The sequence below is a fragment of the Hemiscyllium ocellatum genome, chromosome 37 (genome assembly GCF_020745735.1).
Source record: "Hemiscyllium ocellatum isolate sHemOce1 chromosome 37, sHemOce1.pat.X.cur, whole genome shotgun sequence".
Taxonomy (NCBI): Eukaryota; Metazoa; Chordata; class Chondrichthyes; order Orectolobiformes; family Hemiscylliidae; genus Hemiscyllium; species Hemiscyllium ocellatum.
In genome coordinates this window covers 37,694,376-37,712,677 of record NC_083437.1, presented here as the reverse complement: position 1 = coordinate 37,712,677, position 18,302 = coordinate 37,694,376, and the positions used below count along the sequence as shown (strand labels likewise).

Here is an 18,302-nt window from a genome sequence, read left to right as displayed (position 1 = left end):
TCCTCACAGCCAGCTCTCAGAGTGAGCAGAACCTCTGACATTCCTGTTTATATCTATCAGCCAGGGCTCCATGATTGGGGCTGTTAATCTGGTTCAATGTCCACCTGACTGACCTCATTACAATCACTTCGCAGTCCATGTGCTGCATGTGGATCCATGACGCCATTTGGGAGGATGTTCCAGGGTTTTGACACAGCGACACTGTAAGAGATGCAATATATTTCATAGAATTATAGAAGCCCTAAAGTGTGGAAACAGGCCATTCAGCTCAACAATTCCAGACTGACCGTCCTCATTTCCCCTCCCCCCACCTTGTCTCAGTCGATTCCCTCGAACTCAGCACTGCCCTCCTAACCTGCAATCTTCTTCCTGACCTCTCCGCCCCCACCCCCACTCCAGCCTATCACCCTCACCTTGACCTCCTTCCACCTATCACATCTCCATCGCCCCTCCCCAAGTCCCTCCTCCCTACCTTTTATCTTAGCCTGCCTGGCACACTCTCCTCATTCCTGATGAAGGGCTGTGGCCCGAAACGTCGAATTTCCTGTTCCTTGGATGCTGCCTGACCTGCTGTGCTTTAACCAGCAACACATTTTCAGCTCTGATCTCCAGCATCTGCAGACCTCACTTTTTACTCCTCTGAAGTGTATTCCATCCACACCCATCCCCTACCCCATCCCTGTAACCCTGCATTTCCCATGGCTTACGCACCTAGCTTGCACATCCCCAAACACTATGTGTAATTTAGCATGGCCAATCCACCTAACCTGGATTATGGGACAAAACTGGAGCACCTAGCAGAAACCCACGCAGACACGGGGAGAAAATGCAAACTCCACACAGATAGTCGCCTGAGGGTGAAATCAAACCCAGGTCCCTGGTGCTGTGAGACAGCAGTGCTAACCACTGAGCCACCATACTGCCCAAATCAGAATGGTGAGTGGCTTGGAGAGAAATTTCCAGGTGGTGTTCCCATGTATCTACTGCCCTTGACCTTCTAGATGGAAGTGGCTGTGGGTTTGGAAGGTGCCATCTAAGAATCTTTGGTGAATTTCTACAGTGTATCTTGTAAATGGTACCCACTGCAGTTATAGACTTCTGAAACATATTTCAATGGTTTGATGATTTGAGTTTTTAAAATAAAAAATTGTGTCTTTGAATGTCAGACAGTGAAAGTGCTGAGGTAGGATGTATGTTCTTTTATTTACCCAAGGGATGTACATGTTGCTAGCTAGACCAGCATTTATTGCCCAGACATGGCAGGTTTCCTTCTCTGAAGGACATCAGTGAATCAGGTGAGTTCTCATGATAATGCTTACCAGTGGGCTCATTTATTTTAACTCAAATTTTGCCATCTGCCCCTTTGAGACTTTAGTCCTTACCCCCAGGACATTAGCTTAGGTTTCAGGACTAACACGCTACTAAGATTACCAGTGAGCCACCTCATCCCCTGCCTAATGGAGGTTGTTGTGTTGTGCTTTTGTGAGCTGCGTTTTTATCGACTGAATGGAAATGTGCCAGGAGATGTGGTATATGTGACCCTACAATAGTTGGCCGCTATTCTGTCAAGCAATCTAATACCAACTGAATATTTTTATCCATAGAGCAAGTGCAGTATGGCTGAAAAATTGAGTATCCCTATAACCATTGGACCTTTCTGGTAAATGCAGCACTTTTGCATGTTCAGTCTTGCATGACGTGGCCACTTCCTGTGCTGAAAAAGTATAGTTCATTCCAGCCATCAAAGGCACTCAGAAATGAATAGTGCTTCAGGCTGACTAACAGGTAAGTAATGTACTCGATGTGTGGTTGTCTAATTTACCTGTCAACTAATGTCAAAGGACATGTTATAGTGAGAAGTGACTGTCAGGCTGAGGTTGAAAAGCAGAAGCCAATTTATTGGAAATATCTCCATAGGAATTACACTGCCCCCTTCTCCTCCACCACCGTTTCCCCCCTCCCCCCAACGTCCCCAAAGCCAGAGCGTATAATGCTTCATATGTAGAATTGCTGGGTAATGGTACAGTTATTTCAGATTCCTCCCTCCACTTAAAACAAATTTGCCAAAATAAACGATTTACTTAAGAGCTGGTTAAGCTGTGCCTTTGCTCAGGGAGGTGCACTGAGAGTGTTCTCTGCCCTAACCTTTACCTTGTGATTTTCTGTCTTGCTTTGATATCGGCGTTTTGCTTGTTGGGTGGTCTTTTTTCTAAGTGACATCAAAGGTGCTTTTAGAGACGTCTGTTGTCCTGGACTGTCTGACCCAGGTATCTGATAAAGGTCATGCATAGACTAGAGGCCTTGAAGGGGGTGGATGGATGGATGAGGGAAACAGAGTAATGCAAGAGAGCAAGGTTATATTTATAACCTTCAGCTCAGCCCACTGGAGGTATCTAGGTCTCAGTTGTCTGAGCTTTACTGATTAGATAGCGTCCAGTTTTACAGGGAAGGCAACAGACTGCTATAACCTTGTTAGGAATTTATAATGAAATACTTTCTGCTGTAAAGGTGTGCTTCACTGACAGGCATTTTTATCTGAGTATGGCAATACCAACAGATAGTTTTTTTTCCCAGGATTCACTTCATACCTCGCAGTTTCTTCAATGGAAATGCCACAGGATGAAAGGACAATTTTGATTTTTCCAATTCAGTCACGCAGCTCTGTGCACTCCCAGCCTGTGTTATTCCTTTGTTTGCTTCCCGTTCATAACAAAGGATGGAGTATCCTGGTTTCTGCAGTTTCGTAATGCCACTGGTGCGAGTCAATATTTATTTATTATAGTCTGGGCTGGAATGTCTTGAACAGCCCAGCCTTTGTGCTGTTGGCTCCTGCAGTCCGTTTGGGTTGCCTGCTCAACGTCATTCATCAAAGGGATCATTTCATCGGAGTCTGTGTTCCTGTGAAGGAGTTGTACCAGTTGGGGGCGTGGGATCAAGAATGTTGGCACATCCATCCTTCAGCCTGCCCACCCAGGTTTCAAATGTGTTCATGATGTGGTATAGCTCAGTACAAATTGGTAACATTGGACCCTCACAACTCTTAAAAAAATGCTGTGGAGGTACTAGTGTTGGACTGGGTTGGACAAACTCAGAAGTCCCACCATGTTATAGTCGAGCAGGTTTATTTGAAATCACAAACTTTCCAGAGTGCTGCTCCTTCATCAGATGATTTCAAGTAAACTTGTTGGACTAAGACCTGGTGTCTTGACACTTCTGACTTCAAACAAAAGTTCTGAAAGACAGATACAGAAAGAATATTTCTTTTTGAGGGGCAGGGGAGAGCATCTCTGGAGACCATTATCATCTTGACAGCCACCAAGAAGCCCCAAGAGGGTCTTTACCTGTAGAGTGGTGAGAATGAGTTCGCTTCCAGAGGTAGTGGTTAAAGTGCAGTGTGTCAGTGGGGTCTGGTTAACTCAGATGGCTGGATGGTGCGTTTGTGACACTAATAGCGTGTGTTCAATTCCTACACCAGCTGAGATTACCATGTGGGCTGTCTCTTCCATACCTCACCTCTTTACCTGAAGTGTGGTAATCCTCAGGTTAAATTAGCCTTTATTGATGCGTCAAGGTGAAACTGCACAAACGTAGGAGGGAGAAACCAAAGGCAGGTTTTCGTAATCGAAGAAAGATGACACATAAACATTGACAGCCTCTGGTTGGGCTGAAGGGCCTGTATCTATTTTATGTTAGGACTTTAAAACCACCTGCCTGGATGAATGCAGCCTCAACAACACTCAAGAAACCTGACACCATCCAGGACAAAGCAGCCCGCTTGATTGGCACCACGTCCACAAACATCCCCTCCCTCCACTACCAACGCTCAGTAGCAACAACGTGTACTATCCACAAGATGCACGGCAGCACTTCACCAAAAATCCCTGGACAACATTTCCAATCCCACGACCACTTCCATCCAGAAGGGCAAAGGCAACAGATATGTGGGAACACCACCACCTTCAAGTTCCCCTCTGAGCCACTCACCATCCTGACTTGGAAATATATCACTGTTGCTTCGCTGTCGCTGGGTCAAAATCCTGGAATTCCCTCCTTGGGTCAACCCACAGCAGGTGGGTTCAAGAAGGCAGCCACTATCCCCCTCTCAAGGGCAATTAGGGATGGGCAATAAATACTGGCCAGTCAGCGACGCCACATCCCAAAATGAATTTTTAAAAATTAGCAAGTAACCATAAAATCCATCTCCTTGTTTCTGATGCCAGTTAAAATAGAAAGGAGTAGTGAATAGATGGAGAATGAATGTCATCTAGAAATTTATGGTAGCAGCATTATCAAGTTCATATAACATGCATATTCAAGACCACTTTATTTGCTGTTGAACACACATGTTAAAAACTCTATTATTAAATGAATTAATGCCTTCACTGAAATTGCAAATAATTTTGACTGAATGGGTTAAGCTTTGATGATTTATATTGATAACAATGGCATCCTGACGTGGAATCGCAGGGGCTAATTCTGATGTAGCCTTCCTGCCAGGAAACTGACTGCATTGGATTGACATCTTGTCTGATTTTGCATTGCAATGCCTCTGATAAAATCTAACATCAGTCGCGGTGCAATGTTGGCAGGACAGCTGACCGGGCTGGTTGGTTGTTCCCTGGACTGCTGGGTGAAGCGATACCCCTGTAGAATATAACAGCACAGAAGGAGGCCATTCTGCCTATTGTTATCCCATCCCATTCGCTTTATAATGTTTCCTTTTACAATACTTGTCTGCTTACCTGTTCAAAACAGTTCTGCTGGGTGGTACAGTGGCTAGCACTGCTGCCACACAGCACCAGGGACCTGGGTTCGAATCCAGCCTTGGGCGACTGTCTGTGTGGAGTTTTCACGTTCTCCCTGTGTCTGCGTGGGTTTCCTCCAAGTGTTCTGGTTTGCTCCCACAATCCAAAGATGTGCAGGTCAGGTGAGTTGGCCGTGATAAATTGCCCATAGTGTTCAGGGATGTTTAGGTTAGGTGCATGAGTCAGAGGTAAAAGGGGTCTAGGTGGGATACCTTTCAGAGGGTCAGTGTGGACCTTTGGGCCGAAGGGCCTGTTCCCCACACAAATAGGAATTCGAATTCTGCCCTTGTTTCTGGATTGTGCTGAAAGTAATCTGGATTAAAAACAAAAGCCTCTCACCTGATCCCTTTCTTTTGGTCATGACTATAACTTGCTTGAACATGTGGTCATCAGGCTGCAGGTTGCAGCGGGTGGGATCCCAATGTTCATTTCTGTCTGGTCAGGGGTTGGCATACCCATTGGGAACTCTTCTGCTGCAGCTTACCTGCCATTTCACCCACTGGTAAAAGTGAAAACCATCCTCAACACAGTTTACGTATCATCACCGTTAGTCCCAACCAGCACATTTAATGGTTGGTGCATTGCTAACAGATTTTACTCATGTACAAACGTAGTTGTGAGATTGCTCCCCACCCGCTGTTCCACAATCACAGTCGAGCTCATGGTGGTGTTATTACAAAGTATGAGCAAGATGCTTTCGCTAAAGGAGGGGAACACAGTGGGTGAGTTACTTTCTGGCCAATTAATCTGTGTAATTATCTGCTGAACAGCATTGGAGAGACTGGAGGGTGAGTTACCTATCTGTGTTCTCAGCAGGGAAATGGTTTGTGGTGCAAGTGTGAACAATGCAAATTGGATTTTAAAAAAAAGACCTTTGAATTTGTTCAGTTGATGATGATACGTTTTCAGCAATGGGCCTATTCGCTTCAAGTTAGATGAGAATGAACTGAAAGGGTAGCTTCCTGTAATAATAACCATGTTTCCTATTACATCTTTTTGCCAGTTCCCCTCTCCCATAAGTTGTAGTTATATTCTGGTACACACAAACAGGCTTTGCTTAGCTCCTTTGATCTGTTTCCTTATTGCTGCTGTTTTTGTTGGAATTGGAACTTTTTTTCTGCACGAGCATAAGAGGCTTCTTTGTTGTCGAGCCAGAAGTCTGCAGAAGGTCAGTCCACCAGCAGTGCGAGAAAACCCTCTGCACCCTTGCTTCGCAACAGAGATCTAAAGCCAGGTCAGCACCACAAGTAACAGCTTCGTGGTTGGTGCAAATTCCTCAGCAGTTTTTGGACTATGTTAGTGCAGGATACTTTGGGCCTATAATTAGATTACTTACAGTGTGGAAACAGGCCCTTCGGCCCAACAAGTCCACACCGACTCACCGAAGCGCAACCCACCCATACCCCTAACCTAACACTACGGGCAATTTAGCATGGCCAATTCACCTGACCCGCACATCTTTGGATTGTGGGAGGAAACCGGAGCACCCAAAGGAAACCCACGCAGACACGGGGAGAACATGCAAACTCCACACAGTCAGTCGCCTGAGTCGGGAACTGAACCCAGGTCTCAGGCGCTGTGAGGCAGCAGTGCTAACCACTGTGCCACCGTACCTCCTTTGATTCAGAGCTTGGGACAAACTGAAGTCCGTACCTCGGTACACATGAGCACTGGTTTGCCTCAGTGAGAGAAGGAAGTCCATAGTTTGACTGCAAAGCGATAAGGCACTAATCTGCTTCAAAAGCAGGCATGTGAAAAATGACCCATGTGAAAGTGCTTTCTTTTAAAACCGAGACTAGGCATTCAACAGGAAGAAAATGTTAGGAACCCTGTTGAAAAACGCTTTCTCATTTAGACGCTGCTGAAGAAGATAATGTGGGTTTCTCTTCCGTACCTTTAATTCCGTTCAGTAACGTGCCCAGCCTATACAGGGGGGTATGCAACTTCCAGGTAAATGGGAGCTTTTCACTCAGCAGAACTCATGCATAATACAGTCATACAATCTAACTGTGCAGACCTGTCAATTTAAGCTGCTCCATGTCATCATTAATGGGGAGCCCTATTGATTATTTTTTTAAAAAGTGTTGTTGTTCATGATGAAAGAGGATCCAGGTCTAAGATCTTATCATCTTTTATTTCTAAATAATGGAGATATAAGATGAAGTAATTTGGCAGCTGGTAAAAGTGAATTGTTGGGTAGATAAGGATTGCCATTGATAAGGGATTCTCTGTTAGTAGCTAGCTCTGTCTTGGATGCGTGTTTGTTGATAGTGCAAATATTAAGTGGTATAAGAGGCCCAAGTATAAAAGGTGCAAGTTAGGCAGTTTAGAGATAAAACAAAAGAACTCCAGATGCTGAAGGGCTGAAACAAAAACAGAAATTGCTGGTGACCTTTTTTCAGAACTGTTCTGGACTCAGGTTGCTGGGCTCGAAACATTAAATTTGCTTTCTCTCCACAGATGCTGCTGAGTTTTTCCAGCAATTTATGCTTTTATTTTAGAGATGCCTGAGTTACTTCTGTCAGGAGGTTGAGACTGCATGCCTGAACTGAAAGTTCAATTTGGAATTAAAGGGAAGTTGCAATCAGTGGTCAAGAAAGGGAGGCAAAAATCTGGGTGTGTCTGGAGAAGTAACTTTTTAATGAAGAAGGAACAGTGAAATAAAAAATCAGAGCCACTGAACCTTTTGCTGATAACACTCTTTAGATGTGTAACTCAATTGAAAACTTATTGAATGAACAAAGGCTTTGGGGTTTTGCTCCATGCTAATTAAAATCCGGAATATTTTTCTTAAAGATTGGTGCAAGGTCAAATAGCGTTGTGCACAGTTCGAGCCAATTCTTTTGTGAATATTGATGTGTTATTCATTTTTGGGGCAATGATGACCATCCTCAAATGACGAATCTGCTGAAGTGATGGTGCTGTACTGTTGTACTCTCGTAGATCATTACAAGTTATTTTTGCCCTTAAATTAGACTTTGTGGGTCAGTAATAGTCTCCAAGAGATTATAATGCAGTATTGGATTAACATTGTTATTGTCAAGTTATTCTGTATTTGGGCCCTTCTTACTTAACAACCAAACATATAAAGAAGTGAAATTGTAGCATTATAGGTTCCAATGTATTGCATTACAATTAGCAAAGGACTTTTTTAAAAAATGCCCAATTAATAGGGGCAATAATATCAATGCCTTTCAACTGACCACATCAATTGCATGTTGGCATACAGAATGTTCAAGTCGTTTAAGATAGGAGACACAAGATTAGATTAGATTACTTACAGTGTGGAAACAGGCCCTTCGGCCCAACAAGTCCACAGCAACCCGCCGAAGCGCAACCCACCCATACCCCTACATATACCCCTTACCTAACACTACGGGCAATTTAGCATGGCCAATTCACCTGACCCGCACATTTTTGGACTGTGGGAGGAAACCGGAGCACCTGGAGGAAACCCATGTAGACACGGGGAGAACGTACAAACTCCACACAGTCAGTCGCCTGAGTCGGGAATTGAACCCGGGTCTCAGGCGCTGTGAGGCAGCAGTGCTAACCACTGTACCACCATGCCGCCCACACAAGATAGGAACACACAATGTGATAGTCTTTCAATTCTTATTTCAGTTAAGTACCTTTTTGGAGTTCAAACGTTAAGTTAAAATGCATTTTGTTTTAGTGGAGTTAGTTAAAGTATTGGTAACAATGAGTTATGTTTAGGGAGCTAAGGATAATCCACCATTTTGGGATCTAATCTGAGTTGAATTTTTTGTTCTAGTATCTATCGAATATGGGTGAGGGAAATGACCTGTTTGCAGTGGTCAGTGCCTATTTAAGCCCTGACTGGAAAGGCAGGTGGTTGATTTTGGTAATTCTTGTGCTTGGGCAACATTGCTAAGAATAACTCGGATCTTTGACTTTTTTTTGTGTGTGATAGAACCGGGGCCGCTTGGCTGAAAAGAGGACAATCCCTTTGCCACCAACAAGAGTACCTAAGAAAGAACTGACCTCGGCTTTTACAAATAGTGAAGATAGTGAAGAGAGCGAGAAAGCAAATGGTGACCGTCCTCCTGAGATAAAACAGGAAGAGGAATTTCAGGCTAGCACAATGAAAAGAAGGTAACAGTTTATTAAGCATTTCATCTGTGTTGGAAGATAGATTTGTGAGGCTATTGTACAAAGACTATGTATGGTGCCCTGTACAATGCATTGTCTGTATAATTAGAAACCCACTGTGTTCAGCTTTCCTATTGTATCAGGGCAGTGACATTGACACCGTTCTATCTGTTACAATGTTACTTTTGCCACATTTTGCCAACAATCTTAGAGATTGCAAACCATCTTATTATAGCAGCAGTACTGCACAACGTTCGCGATCCAGTTTATTTGACAATAGACAATAGGTGCAGGAGTAGGCCATTCTGCCCTTCAAGCCAGCACCACCATTCATTATGATCATGGCTGATCATCCTCAATCAGTATCCTGTTCCTGCCTTATCCCCATAACCCTTGATTCCACTATCCTTAAGAGCTCTATCCAATTCTTTCTTGAAAGTATCCAGAGACTTGGCCTCCACAGCCTTCTGGGGCAGAGCATTCCATACACCCACCACTCTCTGGGTGAAGACTTTTCTCCTCAACTCTGTTCTAAATGGCCTACCCCTTATTTTTAAGCTGTGCCCTCTGGTTCGGGACTTGCCCATCAGCGGAAACATGCTTCCTGCCTCCAGAATGTCCAATCCTTTCATAATCTTATACGTCACAATCAGATCCCCCCTCAGCCTTCTAAACTCAAGGGTATACAAGCCCAGTCGCTCCAATCTTTCAGCGTAAAATAGTCCCACCATTCTGGAAATTGACCTCGTGAACCTACGCTGCACTCCCTCAATAGCCAGAATGTCTTTCCTCAAATTTGGAGACAAAAACTGCGCACAGCATTCCAGGTGCGGCCTCACCAGGGCCCTGTACAGCTGCAGATGGACCTCTTTGCTTCTATACTCAATCCCTCTTGTTATGAAGGCCAGCATGCTATTAGCTATTAGCTTAGGTCATGAAATATCCCAGAAAGAAAGGAGTTGAAAACTTTACTTGGTCCAGGGGCCAGTGAATTTTCCCTTTGGAGCGGAAGATCAGAGTTTTGAAGAACTGAAGGAGGGTACACATTCAGCTGCCATTGTTTTGGCACTTTTAAAGTGGGATAGACATCATTGTTCCTGCTTGTGCTCCAAAATCACACACTGCAACGCTGTAACTTCTCTCAAAGTTTGGCAACTGTACTCATGGTGTGGATCAGCATGATGGCTCAGTTTCCTTAGCTTCCCTTTCTCCCCCACACTCCCCACCCATACCTTTATATAGCATTTTTCAGTGTTCTTTAGTGCAAATATTTACCCACTTCCTTTTATTAAAAAAAAACAAAGCTATCGTTGATTCAGTTCATGTCACAGGTTTTGGCAGGACTTCCCACAGCCCTCTGTTTTGTCTTAAAACAAAACTTCTAACCTCACTTTAATTGTGAAAGTACATTCAGGTGGAGTTGGGAGTAAATCTGTGAAGATCTGATGCAACCTCTTGCTGAACGGGACTTTTAGAGAAAGTCTCCCCTTTGTGATGGGGGCCCCCGTCTTCCCCCATACTTCCTGTGGGCGAAACGGGAAGCAAAAATATGTGTTCCCGAAGCGAGTGCCGTTGCTGCAGTGTGATTCGTTGCTGGCAGGTTTCCAGCAGTGGCCTGTGGTAACTTGTCCTTCTGTCAACTCCTCACGGTTATTTCCGCTTTCCCTCCCTGGAGAGAAGTTGCCCTATCTTTTTGTCATCGCTTGCTGGTTCTTCCAGATGGCATAGCCGAGATGACAAGCTGATGGTTTTTCTTTTCTGTGGGGGGATGGGGGGTGTTCGTTCAGTTTCCTGTGGTGGCTCACCAGTTCATACATTTTTTTTTGTTGGTGCACTGTTTTGCACATTAACCTATTTAGACAGAGCCACAGTAATGTGAAAAGAAACATTGTGTGAAAAGAAAAGAATATAATCATTTTCATAGCAACAAGGAAAGGAACTGTGCGCTTCCTACTCGGGTAATGAGGGGAGAAAGCATTTGGAAGTGATTCCTAGTGGGTAGTGTGGACTTGAATATTGTAAAGATGGATTTAAGCAAAGCCAAAGAATTCTTGCGGTAAGTCATTCTGCAGGCAGCATTTTAGCACATTAACCCTTTTAGACAGTGTTGTACTAATGCTAAATGCAGCTTTATGTGAGCATGCTAACAGGCATACTGCTTGAGGAGTTCAGCCCCCACTGTGTTCATAATCGTGGACCGGAATTTTATATCCTATTGCTCTGTAACAGGCTCTACTGAAGCAAGGATGCAGTGTGACAAAGTGCTACCCTAAACTACTTCTTATTGCTCTGTTTCGCTTATGGTTTTGAAAGAGTTACTTCTGTTTCTCTCAATCATTGTGTTTCCTCATGTCGCACTTCATGTCACACAGAGTAACAAGCAACTTGCTGCTCAGAAACAAGCCAGTTGACCCCATACATCTGCTCTGACTCTTTGTTACCCTTCCCTATTAGTATGCACTTGTACAGACTGTCTCTTCCTCTAACTTTTGCCTTTAGCATGTCTTCACATTACCAGCAATGACAGCTATGCTTTCGTTGTCATAGTCTCACTTACTGGAGTTCTGTTCCCAACCCCTCTGTTGGACCCCTCCAAAAGAATGTTGGTTATTCTGAATTTTCTCACGGGTTGGTCTGTCAAAGTTTTACATGTGTGAAGTAGTTTGAAGGCATTTGTCTATCTTAAAACGTTGAATATAAATGAAAGTTGTTACGTATATAAACTTATGTCTCACTTAAAGCTAGACTGAACATGACTACCTTTATTTCAATAATATAACAAAATAAATTTGGTGGTCCACAGTGTGATGACTTTTGACCCAGAATTGTATAATAAGGAAAAGTTTTATTTTCTTTAAATGTTTGTGGAATCTGTAATTGTTCCAAAATAATGTTTAGAAAGAATCAGAATTTGCATCAATTCTAAAAGGATTAGTTATAACTTTGTCAGAAAATAAGAAATACTGGCCCATATGACCTGGTGGCCTCTGACCTGGAAGCAGTACCAACAGAGAGAAAGAAGCTGCAAAGCTGGTAGACATGAAGTTGAGCCACAAGCAGAGGAGCTGGTGGGTGAAGGTGATCATGCAAGTACCGACGCATAGAGAAAGCAGTCATAGACAATAAGAGGAACTTCATTAAGTTCCTGTGAGGAGAAGCAGCAAATCACTCTCAGGAGGAAGAGGAGTTTTTCTGTGTGGTAGAGAAGGGAACAGGAGTTCTTGGAGGTACTGTGTGAGCTGACTAGAAAAGTGTATGTTGCAAAGCTGAGTGAGTAGCTCAGAAATGCTGCAGAGCAGGGAGAAACCGATTTCTCAGTTTTCTGAGAAAGGCCAAACCATGAGCTACTTTGATTAACTGGCCGAAAAAGCAGTCTGGAAAGCTACACCATCAGGACAGTTGTAACCTGAAAGAGTGAGGCTTTGTAGAAGTTCACCTTGTTCATAACAGTCACACCCATGAAACACAAAGATGGAATAGGCAACAACATAATGTGGAGATGTGTAGCTATGAAGTACCAAATTTATACAATGAATCTTGCAAATGCTTGGGTTGCATGAGATGCCCCTTTGTTGTAATGACTTTATTTAAAATGAAATTTACATTTTTATTTGAAATATTAGTTAATTCAAGCTTAGCTCGTATTGGTTCTGATTTCATGTCAAAGCAAAACCTACAAAATGTAGAATCTTGTTGATAATTTGTTTTCATTTGGCGGTCATTAAGTAAAATTCGTTTATTTTGGTTTACAGTTTTCCCAAGGGGTTGGTAAAAACAGAAATGCATTAAATGGCTAAATTAATAAGGTAACATAAATCATTCAGGCAAGTGCTCCATCTGCAAACCAGAGGCTGACAACTTACAGTGGCTCCTTTAATGTATCCACAGCAGATCAGGAAGATACTGCATTTGATGAGCAGCCTCTGTCAATTTGTTTAAGACTGCTGGGGGTGACAAGAAAGGCCCTAAAGGAAGGGAGAGAACTCAAACCGTCTCGTGGTCACTTCATAATGGAAAAGGAAATAGCAAATGCTGGAAATACCCAGGATTTTAAGTGGCACCTGGGGATAGAGAAACAGAATTAACTCAAGGTTACATTGGCTTTCATCAGAGCTCCATTGTTGGAAAGGGTGCGCACTGGATTAGGCTCAGCCCGTGAAGCCTTTGTAGTTGAATAGCCGGCTTATGATCATTATAATGGTCACATCAACAACGATCATGTCAGTGAACTACTTAGAATTACAGAACTGGTACAGCACAGAATGAGCCCATTTTACTCATCTTGTCTGCATTGATTTGTCGAACACTTTGATTTAGTGCCAAACTCCTGCCTTTTCCCTGAAATCTTGCACGGTCTTTTTGTTTAAACAATCATCCACTGCCCTCTTGAATGCCTCAGTTGAAACTGCATCTATCACTCTTCCAGGCAGTACATCCCAAACCTGGGCCACATGTCTTTCTCTCGCCTCATATTGGTTCCTTCTGTAAAAGACTTTAAAACTGTGCCCTACTGAAGGATAGTGGTGCATCTGTACACTAACGCCACTTTGTGGAAAAGCAGCACTCATATTCTTCTACTTGATGAACTGTCTGAACATTCCCAAAGGTTGGTTTAAGGGTCATCATCATTTATTTCATAAGAATTTATTTCATAATTCCATAAGAAAGACTATTGGATAAGAGTTAATAGTTGGGAAAGTATCTGGGTGTACTTGAGATCTTGGGGATAGAGGATGGTGGAGGTGTAATGGGCAATGTTGGAGCTAGTGCTCCTGATGGGTTTATCTACTCTGCTCCTCAAACACTGATCAGCACGACAGACCAAGTGAATACAGGAATGACGTTGATATGTTGAGCAGAGTTGGACCATACATTTTGCAGTGTTGCTTTGTAAAGGCTTATTGGATCATTTGGTGTGAAATAAGATAGATCAGGATGTGGATAGCAAGATCAAATCTCCTTTCCTGCCAAGACCTGGTTCCAAATCCAGCATCAGCTGATGAATTGAAAGCTTCCTGTCTATTGACTGTTTGAAGATACAACAGGAAGTTGAGTTTGGGCCATTTTTGGTTCAGCTCTTAGCAGGCAAGATTTTATAGCCAGAAAATTACCACCGCTTGGTAAAACTGGCAATAAGTTGGTAGTTACACTTAACAACGCCACAGAAAGGCTCAAGTGGAAAACAGAGAAATGCCACATAAGTTCAGAAGCGGGTATCCTTCAGTGGCTGTGGTTCAGGCACATTGTTAGCCAGAGATGCTTGAGATGGAATGTGTTCAATATTCATCGTTCACTTCAAATACAAAGTGTGCTTAAAATTATTAGATCACAAATTTCTAATTGTTTTGCAATGTGTTCATGCATGCGTGTAGGTACATCTGTTTGGAGGAAATAAATTACATTTGGAGGTGCTTCCTTTGCACAGCAGGGGCTCAAAATCCATGGGGAGAGACAAAAAAATCCTTCAAATATGTCCTTTTACCAAGTGTGTGTTGGATTTGAGCCAGGATTTCAGGAAGCTGCAATTGATCTAATGAGGATTAAGAGCCAATGCTAAAAGGAACTGGCTAGCTATATCCCAGCAATAATGCAGTATTAAAATGACAAATGGCCAGACAATAGACCTTCCTTAACAAAGAACGGATGGGAATATGTAATAAAAGTGGCTGCTTGGGAAAGGGCTTTTAAGAATTGTTGGCTTGTGTCCTATTTATTTTGTAATCTTTGGAACAGGTTCCAAAAAAAACGCTTAAAAACAACATTGCAATTTCACCTCATGAGAAATATAATGACTCCTTGTTTGCAGTTTGGATTTTAACATTACAAATTAATTATTGATATTATCTGTGGTAGCATCATGGTTCTGTTCCTGGGCTAGAATATAGAGGTCACAACAAATGATTCAGAGTCATAAGTACAAATCCCATCACAATGGTTTGAAATTTACTTAAGTAAGTAGATCTAGAATAACAAGCTGGTATTGGCATGCTGACCGTGTAAGTATGATGTGGAGGCGCTGCTGTTGGACTGGAGTGGGTGAAGTCAGAAGTCACATGACACCAGGTTATAGTCCGAAAGGTTTATTTGGAATCACAAGCTTTAGGAGTGCTGCTTCTTCGTCAAGTCTCACCTTGTGATTCCAGATAAACTTGTTGGACTATCACCTGGTGTCTTGTGACTTCTGACTTTGATCATGTAGGTGTCAGATTGTTGCAGGGTAAAGGTTATCAGAACATATGGCTTCTGTGAGAGGGAGATAACTGGTGGAGGGTCAGCACAGTCCAGGCGAAGGGAGAGGTTGAGAAAGAGAGTCTCTCGTGGTAACCGCAGTTGGTGTGGGAATTGAACCCGCAATCTTGGCATCACAAGCCAGCTGACCAGCCAACTGAGCTAAACGATCCCAACCCGATTGTTGTATTGGCTTCATTAATGAGCTTTCAGGAAGGAAATTTCCCACTCGCGCACATGATCTGCACAAGACTCACAGCAATGTAGGTGACTCATAACTGCCCTCTGAAATGATCCGGCAAGCCATTTGATTGTACCAAATTACTCTTGACTTTTTGACAGCAATGAGGATTAGACAATAAGCGATGACCCAGCTAGTGATGCTCAAATTATCAAGGATGAATCAAACGTAGATTGAAGATGAGTCAACGCAACAGATACAGGCAACTCAAAGAGAACTCTTATCAGTAAGCAATATTTTTGATACAAGGGTAAATTTTCAAATTGCAGCTTTCAGTGTGTATGCATTACCCCCTCCCCCCTCAAAACAAAACTTACAGCAGAAAGTGTGAGATGTACAGGTCGTTCTGCTACAGCACGCATTTTGTGAACATGAATTTGCTGTAACACGGTTGACGGACTGGGGACACTGTTTCTAAAACACAAAATTGTAAAATGTGTATTGGCTGTAACGCGAATATATCGCCAACACTTTAAGTGCTGTTTCGAAAGCGTGATTTTTCTATAACATGGGGTTTCACAAAAATGCAAGCATTGCATTATTGACAAAATTGCCTGCACATGGATTCTTGACGGGCAATCCCAGTGGTAAAGCTCCCTACGAGGAGCAGAGCATGTCATCAGAAAATCTACCCTGCAACGTTGCAGGTTGGTGGTGCGTTCTGTGAAATGCTGGTGATGTGAAATTTGACGTATGCCATCAAAATGAGGTGGCAGGCGTGTGGGGTGAAAGGGATCTTTCTGTTCGTTCAAAACATGGAAAGAAATTGCATTTGACAAAATGCCTTTTCAGTTTCATAACGACTGTCTTCTCTTAAGGCACTCTCAGCTTGTTTTGTGTGATTTCAAAGATCAAAGAGATTACAACAGATCACAATCCCACGCAGATACGTTGTGCTTGGCCACAGAAGGAATTGTGGTGGGAGCTTCTCTAGTTAGCTTGTCTTTAAATTGAGTTCAGGGTCATATTGGTTCAATTTTCATTCTGTTTAAAATGGCAAGAAAACCCTGAAGCGATATTGTATGTGAATTGCTGCACTCCAATATAATTATTCTATGCTCACCAAACATTTTCATTTTCCTCTCTTTTACACATTTGAACTGATGAAGTTGGAACTGTTCTTCTTTGAGAGAAGAAGGCTGAGAGATTTGAGAGCGGTGTTCAAAGTTATGAGTGGGCTGGAGAGCACAGATAGGGAGACAGTGTTCCACTCATGAAAGTAAAAAGGATGAAAACTCACAGATTTCGTGTACAAACCAGACAAGGATGAAGTGAGAGAAAAAAACTACTTCACACAGCGAGTAATTGAATGCACTGCCTGCAAATGTGATGGAGACATTGAGTCATTCAAGAAGAGTATTGGATGATTATTTGGATAGAAATGCTGTCCAGGTAAATGGATAAAAGGCAGGACATTGGCTCTTGGGGATAGAACTGAAGTAGGGGCTGAATGGCCTCCTTATGTGTCCTAACAATTCTATGATTTGCCCCTGCAATGTATTCCACACACCACCTGCCTGACAGCTAAACTTATACCAGTGTCAGGTGTCTAGCAGTGGTGCTTTAACCTGGATAAAGTTCGGATACATATACAGCAACCTGTTTCTACCTGGGAGGAGGTGGCAGGGTGGCAAGGACGGGCAGTCTGTATGAGGGTTCTTGGTAGTTTGGCACAGAGAGAGAAGCAGAGCTAAGTGAGTAGTTAGGTGGCTGTGTTTGATTTGCACAGACTCAATGGGCTGAAGGAATGAGCCGTAACATTGAGGGCTTCCTGATAACCTCAGTAACAATGTCTGTCGTACCAATGTCGCTTGTAACTAGCTGCTATTGTTGAATAACCTAAATTTTGTTTAAGACAAGAATCTCTCCTCAATATGTGGAGGTGCTGGTGTTGGACTGGGGTGGCCAAAGTTAAAAATCGCACAACCACAAATCCCAAATAAACCTGTTGGAGTATAACCTGGTGTTGTGTGATTTTTAACTCTTCTGATTAGACTACCAAATGGTTTTCCTCTGCCACATGAGAACAACAAAGCCATGTAGATCTTGACCAGGAAAGGCGATGGTGACAGCGATCCTAGCAGGTTGACCTTACACGATGATGAGCTGTGGTGAGGATCCTTCATATAACATGGTGCCAACATTGGGCACCGCTCCAGCTTTGAACTAAAATCAGCAATTGGCAGATGTCTGAGAATCCTTCAAATAAAAGTCTACTTGGACAAGCAGACAGCTGCTGGAGGAGCTGAGTATTCAAGAAACCTGCAGGAGAGAAAAGCCGGGCAAGATTCTACAAGGCAGAATCTGCAGTCGATGGTAGAAAGCATTTTAGAACAAGCATGTGGTGCATGACAGTGAGTGTGAGCTCGGAACTCTGTGGAGCTGAAAGTCTAGTTGTACTAATTATAGACTGCACGAGGCGCTGAGGATCTGTAGTAGTGAAGATTCAGTTGGAGAGTGAATGGATATTGGAGGCTCGGTGAGAAATCTCTGGTGGGCAAGGGGAAAGCTTAAAGAAAGCAGCAGTCCCAAGCTGGACTGGCTACAAGTAAGTGAAGTACTCACAGAGCTCAGAAGAAATGTTGTTGCTGTAGCAGGCAGAAACATAAGACATGGCTTCAGGGAGGTAAATCATGGGCAACTGAAGCAATTTGAAACAGGGTCACAGATCCAGGAATGTTGTAAAGCAGGAATTAATGATAAAAGGGCAGTTTGGAAGCCGAAGCAGATAAGGTCTAACAGAACAATGAAGTTAGGAAGCTACTAAGGCTACATAGAAACAAATGTCCATTAATTAAAAGCATGGTAAAGGTAGCATTCATCTATTTAAACCAAACATAGTGACAGTCATTCAGGAATAAAAACCCATAAGGCAACAGGAACACTTAGTAGCATTACAGACAGTTCACATTGCG

General features: G+C 43.0%; 1 protein-coding gene across 8 annotated transcripts in view; it reads left to right on the top strand.

Annotated features, from left to right (window-relative positions):
* samd11 (sterile alpha motif domain containing 11) overlaps window positions 1–18,302 on the top strand; it is a 321,180-nt gene that overhangs the window by 86,954 nt on the left and 215,924 nt on the right. For all 8 annotated transcript variants that reach the window (XM_060852148.1, XM_060852146.1, XM_060852147.1 and 5 more), the window contains exon 3: window positions 8,740–8,921. In XM_060852148.1, coding sequence (XP_060708131.1) covers window positions 8,740–8,921 — 182 coding nt within the window. The remainder of the gene's footprint in view (window positions 1–8,739; window positions 8,922–18,302) is intronic.